Here is an 8,162-nt window from a genome sequence, read left to right on the forward strand (position 1 = left end):
TTTTCCCCCATATTGTTTGACTTCTCAACCATTTTGCATAGTTGTATTCTGATATATTTATACATCCACTCCAATTATCTTCTTCTCATCTACAATGAGAGTTTCTCTATTTTTATTCCACTCTGGTTGTTTTCTTGTTCTCTGGCCATCTCCCTCCTCTCTAGCAAATCATCTTATCCTCCTGCTACCTTAAACCTTTAAGGTTAAATTGTGAAACAGAGTCATAGAGATCATGGGAAAATGCAGAGATATCTTGATGGAGGTGTCTTACATTGCAAAAACAAAACATACAAATATAAATACAAACAGCAGTAATATATTATCATTTTACTTCATCTTAAAGCTAATGTGCCGATAGAGTACTCCCACTGGTTCAATTCATGCATGCACATTTTGCATGATGTAATTTCAAGGTAATATTGGAGTGTTCAACAGATGCGCTCCTGGGTTGGAATCGAAACCAAGTCTTTTCAAATTCATCCACTTTTCACAAAATTTGGAATGGACATGAAATGGCCAGAGAAGTGAACCTCACTTGAAGTCCTACTTCCGATGTATAGCTCTGAACCTCACTTAATCACTCAATGTTACCTTACCTTTCAGCAAAAATATGATTCTTACACTGAAAGAGAAATATAAGAGGTTTGTAGAAGAAAGGATCCATGGAAGAGAAAAAGAATTTTGATATACTCATCATTATCATAGAATAGGACGGATATATTACAATGAAGCACCTCTTCCATTGCTGCTTTTTCTGTTGTTTGCCCTTGAATTTGATCCCCACTCCATTGCTTCTGCTACAGCTCGTTGACGTTCTTCTGCACTTACTTCATCCTGATGATCTCCATCCTCACTTGACACTTTCTTCTCAGAAGCTGAATCTGGAACAGCAAGTAGTGGAGGTAGCCCTTCTTCAGGAGACAGTGATAGGAAACTAAGAGCAGTGACAACATCGCTCATCAAGGGGCGGACTGACGCTTCCTCCTGAAGACACATGGCAGCGACTGCAACTGCTTGATTTAAACCTCTGACTGGGAAGTCCCCTTGAAGAAGTGGATCAGCCATCTCTGGGAACCTTTTGGGATCCTTGAATATGGGTTGTGCCTGTTCAAAGTGATATAGTATTCACCGAGGGGAATCAATAGAATGGATTGGAGTTGTAATGTAAAGGTGAAATTATCTATGCTCTGTTCTCATCCAAAGTTCTGATGTATTAGGAAATTAAAGAAACCATATAAAGTGAATGAATGAATCAGTAAATGTTAAAAACAAAAGAATATCCACTTTTGAAAATTATTTCCCTTATGTTGGAGAAAGGAATCTGACAGAGAAAGAAGCATGAGGTACATTAAGCAGCAAGTCATGACTCAACACAACAAAATAATTTCCAAAGTAACGAATTTTGAGCACAGACATAGGTGTGAGACTCCATAGATGCTTTAGATAGCTAATTAAGCTGAAAGAATAGCAGCCTTGGAAACCTGATTTTTCAAAATCATCTAAGATATTAATAAATAACGATGATTTAGACTACATTAGCTGTAGCTTAGTAATACAATTAACAGGGAAAAAGAAATAATGTGCAATCACATGCACACACATATAGATGTGTCAAAGACTTCATATTGTGTCTTGGGGACAGAATTTGTAGTTGCATTTCAGGCTAATGGTTTTTTAAGTTTAATTTTTTGAGATTTTTTGGGTAGTGGCATGTAACTTACTTTGAAGGACAAGGGAAACAGCTTCCCCAAAATCCACCTGATTTTCAACCAAGATTTCCATAAGGTTATCTCAGTTGTGAGAACTAAAACGTATGTCAAACCATTCAATGCCAAACCAGGATCGAAAACTTAACGCCCATGACTAGTCAAATATAAAGGCAACAGCAAAAGGAAATTCAAGAGTACACCCCCTATCCACTTCCAACAGCAAATTAATCCCTTGGAATAAACCACTTGCCCAGATATGCTTAGCTTAGACCTTGTATCAAGTATGGTGTCGAATAGAACTCATTGGAGGGCAAGGATCCATGTAGCTGACTCCATTAAGTTGGGATAAGGCTGTGGTTGTTGTTGTTTATAGGGTCCAGAATGAATTTTCCCATCTCCTAGAGAACTGGCCTATGATTTCAATCCCATCATTTCGAACTCGGTGAAGGGGCCCGTTACAAGTTTTAATCATCAAAAAATTAAATTTTAACTGACAAAGAAAGGAACTAAAGAGCAAGAACGAAAATTACCCAAGCAACTAGGTTTTGCTCCTCTGTTGGTCTTGTGGTGTCAATGGCTCTTCGTCCAGTTATTAGCTCCAGTAAAACAACTCCAAAACTATACACATCTGACTTCAAAGTCAGCTGACCTGTTCTTGCATACTCTGGGGCGCAGTAACCATATGTCCCCATCACCCGTGATGATACATGTGTCTTATCTCCAACAGGTCCAAGCTTGGCAAGACCAAAATCGGAGAGTTTTGGATTGAATTCTTCATCCAGCAAGATGTTGGATGATTTCAGATCTCGATATATAACAGGGGGGTTGGCCTTATCGTGCAAATATTCCAAACCCTTAGCAGCCCCTGAAGCTATTTTCATTCTAGTAAACCAGGGTAGTGGCTTTTGGTCTGGCGGGAGATCTGCATTGCAAAAGTGGTGAACAATGCATTTAGGCAGCTTTCTTTGACTGATAGATACTGTAAGATGACACATGGCCAGACTGTTCTGAACCATGTGAGGTGATTAAAATCTGAAGGTCAATTGCAGAGTAGGAATCTGACTAAAAAGTATGCGATAATTACAAGGAATGTGCAGTATATTATTTGAAAATCAACAATAATTTAAAAAGTTTCTTCTAAACTCAAAAGATATGGGAGAAACAAGAGGAGCATACCAAGTAGGTGATCTTCAAGAGATCCCAATGCCATAAACTCATACACCAAGAGCCTCTGATCTCCGTCAGCACAATAACCAATCAGATTGACCAGATTTTGATGGTGGAGGAGACTCAGCATCAAAACCTCAACAAGAAACTCTCTGTTTCCCTGTAATCCATTTCTGTCCAGTTGCTTCACGGCCACAAGCTGATCACAATAAAATGGTGATTAATATTTTGACAGATGTGTGTGTGTGTGTGTGTGTGAGAGAGAGAGAGAGAGAGAGAGAGAGAGAGAGTTATGAGCACTAATTTACCTGGCCAGTATTCTCAAGTTTCCCCCTGTAGACTCTTCCAAATCCACCTTCACCCACTAAACATTCCTGCCGGAAATTCTTTGTTGCTGTGGCCAACTCACGAAAAGTAAAAGTTTGTGCTGCAATGTTACCGTTACCATTAGCAGCTTCCTTTTTGTTTGTTGTTTCAGCTTGGGTCTTTGTTTTATCCTCTGCGCAAGAAACCATATTGCACTAAGTATCATAGAACAACAAAGGCAGCACTGAACATTTTCTTAAATCAGGGCCAATACGTTTTTTCTGATTTTTATTCAGCTTCATTTTTTGTTCAGTTTGTATTCACACCCTTAATGTTCGGAACACAGGTGGAGTTTTCTGAGTTATAATTTTATTTTTCTGGCCATTCATTCAACAACAAAAACTAATACTAAGAAAAGGAATCTCATCTTCAGCAGTCAACAGTTATTGTTAAAATTAGCAGATCATTCTAACTGATCCATTTAATATAAAGTTATGGTAATGTTTAGGAACTCCTACATGTTTTGAGTTAATTTTCTTCACATATTAACTTAAATATTCCAATTGTCTCCACAGACACAATTAAATAGCAGCCAACAGCCATGAGTGGTCCCAGCTCAGAATGAGAAGGATTGTTCTCAAGAACTTGGGAACATCAAATTGTGGACCCATGCATTGGCAAAACTCTAGGCACTTGAAAGAAAAATCAGATATAGCATGTTTATTAAAAATAAAAATCATGAGAAAAAATTGATTTAGAAAATGTGAATGTAGATCTAGTTGCTCAAATTCCTTCTGTATAGCTATGTAATGACACTGTTCTCCATGAGCTTCAGAAATGGAATGACTTCATCTCACATTTTCAAGCTGTAGATTGCAATTTGTTATTCAGGTAATGATGATATTCTCTTGAATGTATCATCTGCATCTAATTTGCATCATTCATCTCACATTTTCAATCTGTAGCTCATTATTTCTGATTCAGGTATTGATGACATTGTCTTGAATGTATTATCTGCATCTAATTTGCATGGTGCAAAGAACTTTTTCCAATGTATTCCACAGTTCTAAAGTTAATTTCATAACTTTAGCTCATAACCATTTTCCTGCACTACTAGGACTTTTAAGTGGTAGGGAACACATAAACGATCCATTTAATATGAAATAATACATTACAGATTTCTGAGACACTACTTAATCCACAAGTTCTGCAATGGGTTCAGCTTCCTGTATCTGGCATTTCAAATCCAAGCATACAATGTTGGTCATCCTGTAACGATACACTTTTTCCGAGACTTTGATCCATACATGATAAAAGGAATCCAGATACACGTACCGGTATGAAAGCAGTGAAGCATACCAAGAGCAAATTTTTGCCATGCATTATAGGCATGCACATCTTTCAAGGTTGGTGTCAGGTAGCTAAGAATGTAGAATTTGTCCCAACTCCTACAGAGTACATTTTAAGAATATCTTGCAATGAGATCCATTCTACATTAGGTCATATTAGTCAGTCCATGAATCAGGGTTTTCAATTTGATCTTTAAACTGGTCTTGGGGATTAAGATGGCCCATGAAATGAAAGAAGGTTTTCTGGTGTCTTGACAGGTTGATTTACTCAGAAATATTGAATAATGCACATGCACTACTTCTCTCAAATTTTACTCTTATTCAGCCAGCTACATGCATCTGACACAACTAAATGTTGCTATGGATCTCCTTAATATACATAATGAATGGTGATAGGGAGAGTGCAGAAATTATAATCCAAAGAGATTTGAAAATGATGAACAGACGTGTAAAAAGAAAATCATTTCAATATAAATGAAGAATTTTCTCTGGAAATATATATATTAAAAAAAAAACAGCTCCTCCAACGATCAAATATCATAAGAATAAATGACATCAAGTCGTTCACATATCATGAGGATCTAGTGTTACAAAAATTAAGGACTAGTTATTTACACAAAAGTTCAAACAGTTGCAGTGCAGAGGAAGGTTAAGAACACTTTACCCTGTAATGCCGGCGATACAGAAGCTTGTTCTTTATGAGACACGGTTCTCTGAATCTTACTGTTGGATCTTATCTTCTTGGATCCTTTCTTTTCATTGGATGAAAAACACGGAAAGCAACTCATGTTTTGATCTTTAGGAGTAGTGAATTAAGAGACCCAGAAATTGTTCCAAAATTCTCAAAAGCAGCCTCTTTGTCCCAGAACAAAGACTGCTCCAAAAGCCAGAACAGATAACCTTCAAAAAGCTTATCTGAACCGTTCAATTTTTTTCAAAGCGTAACATACAAGAATGTCAAGGTCCTGTTCTGGGCAGGGCTTCACTTGTGTTAAAATGAAATCATGGGGACCTCTGAAGCTCTAACAGGGCAATGTTTCATCGACAACAAAAGCAAAAACCACCAGAAAACCCAGAAGCCGAAACCACCCCAGAGAGCTCGTAAACTAAATTCTGAATCAAAGAAACGACGAAAGAGAGAGAGAGAGAGAACCCAGAAGCGGAGGTGCCCCAGACACAAATAGAGACAAAGACTTCTAACTATCCGAAAAGGGAAGTCAGGAAAAGAACGAAGAAGGAAATGGGAGGGTTTTCCTTGAAGAACTCGTCCGGATAACAAGGGTGAGAGGACAGGAGCCATTTTGAAGCTGTCTCAAGAAAGACGTGCGATCCAATTTTGCGGGGTTTGGCGGGGAATCCTTGGGTTTCCAGGCTATATTGCCGTTGGAGATATTGGTTAAACGCGGAAATCATTTAAATTAAAGAGCTAATAAGAAAGAGAGAGAAAACCTTTGACCGAGTGAATTGAGGAGAAGATGTAACATTGGTTTTGGTCGCCACGATTTCATTTTTGTTTTTCTTCGTTAAATTTGTTAGGGAAATCTCGACATGGCATCGCTGTTGCACAGCAAAGATATTGCTGAGTAAACGGAGATAGTGTAACCGTAACTTAAATATTTAAATTTGAGCGCAGAAGCTCCATGGGCGCATTTTAGCCAAATCAGTGGAGGAACAGCAGAAAACGCAATTAATTAAGAAACTCAAATATGTGGGTGGAGTTCCCGAGAAAAAAATCCTCTATAGTGTCCTAATTTTCCGGTGCTTGAGAGTTCGACATATGGAAGTTGTAAAATTCAACGGTGTCGAGCTTAAGAAGAAAGGGCAAAAAACCTGTCTTACATCATGCTCGCACCATTGGATGAAGCTTCTTTCACATGTTAAGTTCTCAGGCCCGCATAGCCGTGCACTACTAGAAGCCCACATTGAGAAGGATTTTAATCCCACAACCCACATTTCCCACAAATGGGTATCTATGGGATTGAAGACAAATAATTGGTGAAGTGGGCCCACCATAAAATGGGTCTCCACCTGATAGATTGTCCACAAGAAGAATCAGTATTTCTTAGTTTACGTGGATAATGAAGAGATTGATTGTGTGTTTAGGCATCCTTCAATTAATTTAGAATTTTTTTTTGGTCGAAGGTGATTTTAGCATTAACCAATAGCATTTATGTTGCCCTAAGAATAAAAATAAAATAAAAAATGTGGTCCTGTTCACTATATGTGAACCACATTTCACCTATGGGCCCTAGGGACCAGCCTAACAAGCTTGATTGGCATAGCACTACCCCCTAATTATATAGTTTTAGCAAGAATGGAGTTACACAGGTCGTCTCAAGTAATGCATGGAGAGAGAGAGAGAGAGAGGCCAAATAGTGGTCATCTCCCCTCCCTCCATCTCTTTTTATAGATTAGGTTGCCCACAAATTGTGGATTACTTTGTCTGGGTATGTTAGGGTTTCATAATTCCTTGGGTATTCTGAATTTTAATATTTTCTTATTTGACTAAGCTGTTCAATGACAAACATTTTTATTTGCTACAAAAGAGGGAAGAGACCTATTCCAAAAAAAAAAAAAAAAAAAAAAAAAAAGAAGAAGAAGAAAGATGTAGAATCCCATTGAGTATCTTACTTGATCCAAAGATCTTGTAATATCCATTAATCTAATTAATAATTATAATGATATATATGTATATAATAATAATAATAATAATAATAATTTAAAACTATTAACTCTCCAAAATAGTAGGTATGTATTATGGATATTCGAAAATCCTAATTTGATCCGTATCTATATTCATTTAGGGGCATCTGCATTCGTTTAAAGATATTCGGAAAAAAATTTATTTGGTCCGAGTAGATATCCATCTAATAATAAAAAATTAAATCTAATGATCTTGAGGGTTTTTGAAGATTCAACAAGTTCTAAGGAACAAGGAAATGGGAATCATAAGGCTAAGAGACATGGATTGAGAGTGAATCGTATTTGTCGAGGGAGGAGGGTCTGGGTTACACAAGTCAGGGATGTAAATGGATAGTCGAAAATCCGAATTCGATTAGCATCTGTCTCCGTTTAGGGATATCTGTATTCGATCATGAAATATTCGGATCCGATCACATCTAATTCATATATGATCCGTACTCGATCTGTTTACATCTCTACAAAATAGTATATATTCACAAGTTAATCCAATTAGTTACATATTAGTCTCTCCAAAGAATGTTACTTGGTCGTGTGACTCATGCGCCCAAACACAGGGTCACACAAAATTACCGCCCAGTCCCTCTTGAACTAAAAAATCCCAATCATGTTGATGCCCCTGTGTGCGATCTCATTGACCCCACGCTAGTGCAAGGGCTATACGACCAAGCTACAATCTCTTACCCATAATTTTATTGCCAAACCCTAATCCGTCAAACATGCTAGTATAGAGATTCAATGCCAGTGATTGGACCAAAACATTTTTTCAAAATACATTTAATAAATAATATTATTTTTTCCAAAATAGTTTGTAAACACATTACAAAACCTTTGTTTCTGACCTGCCCCTGCCCTTGCCCCTGCCTCGGCCCCTTCCCTAGGTTATTTTTTCATGTTTACTGATTGTGCTTGGGCGGCTCGACGACGTTTT

At 37.6% G+C, this 8,162-nt stretch overlaps 1 protein-coding gene across 2 annotated transcripts; it reads right to left on the reverse strand.

Annotated features, from left to right (window-relative positions):
- Nucleotides 1–461: 461 nt before the first annotated feature.
- Nucleotides 462–3,406, reverse strand: LOC122666896 (probable serine/threonine-protein kinase PBL26). Of its 2 annotated transcripts, none has more exons than XM_043862997.1 (4): nt 3,185–3,406; nt 2,886–3,075; nt 2,240–2,631; nt 462–1,104 (listed from the first exon to the last, which is right to left on the reverse strand). In XM_043862997.1, exons 1-4 carry the CDS (start codon nt 3,389–3,391, stop codon nt 721–723), a joined length of 1,173 nt encoding a protein of 390 aa, XP_043718932.1. In that variant the 5' UTR covers nt 3,392–3,406; the 3' UTR covers nt 462–720. The 2 variants fall into 2 exon arrangements, with proteins under 2 accessions (XP_043718932.1, XP_043718933.1); XM_043862998.1 differs by having other exon boundaries at nt 2,886–3,036; nt 3,185–3,386.
- Nucleotides 3,407–8,162: the final 4,756 nt, after the last annotated feature.

This window comes from Telopea speciosissima, chromosome 7, assembly GCF_018873765.1.
Source record: "Telopea speciosissima isolate NSW1024214 ecotype Mountain lineage chromosome 7, Tspe_v1, whole genome shotgun sequence".
In the NCBI taxonomy this organism is placed as follows: domain Eukaryota; kingdom Viridiplantae; phylum Streptophyta; class Magnoliopsida; order Proteales; family Proteaceae; genus Telopea; species Telopea speciosissima.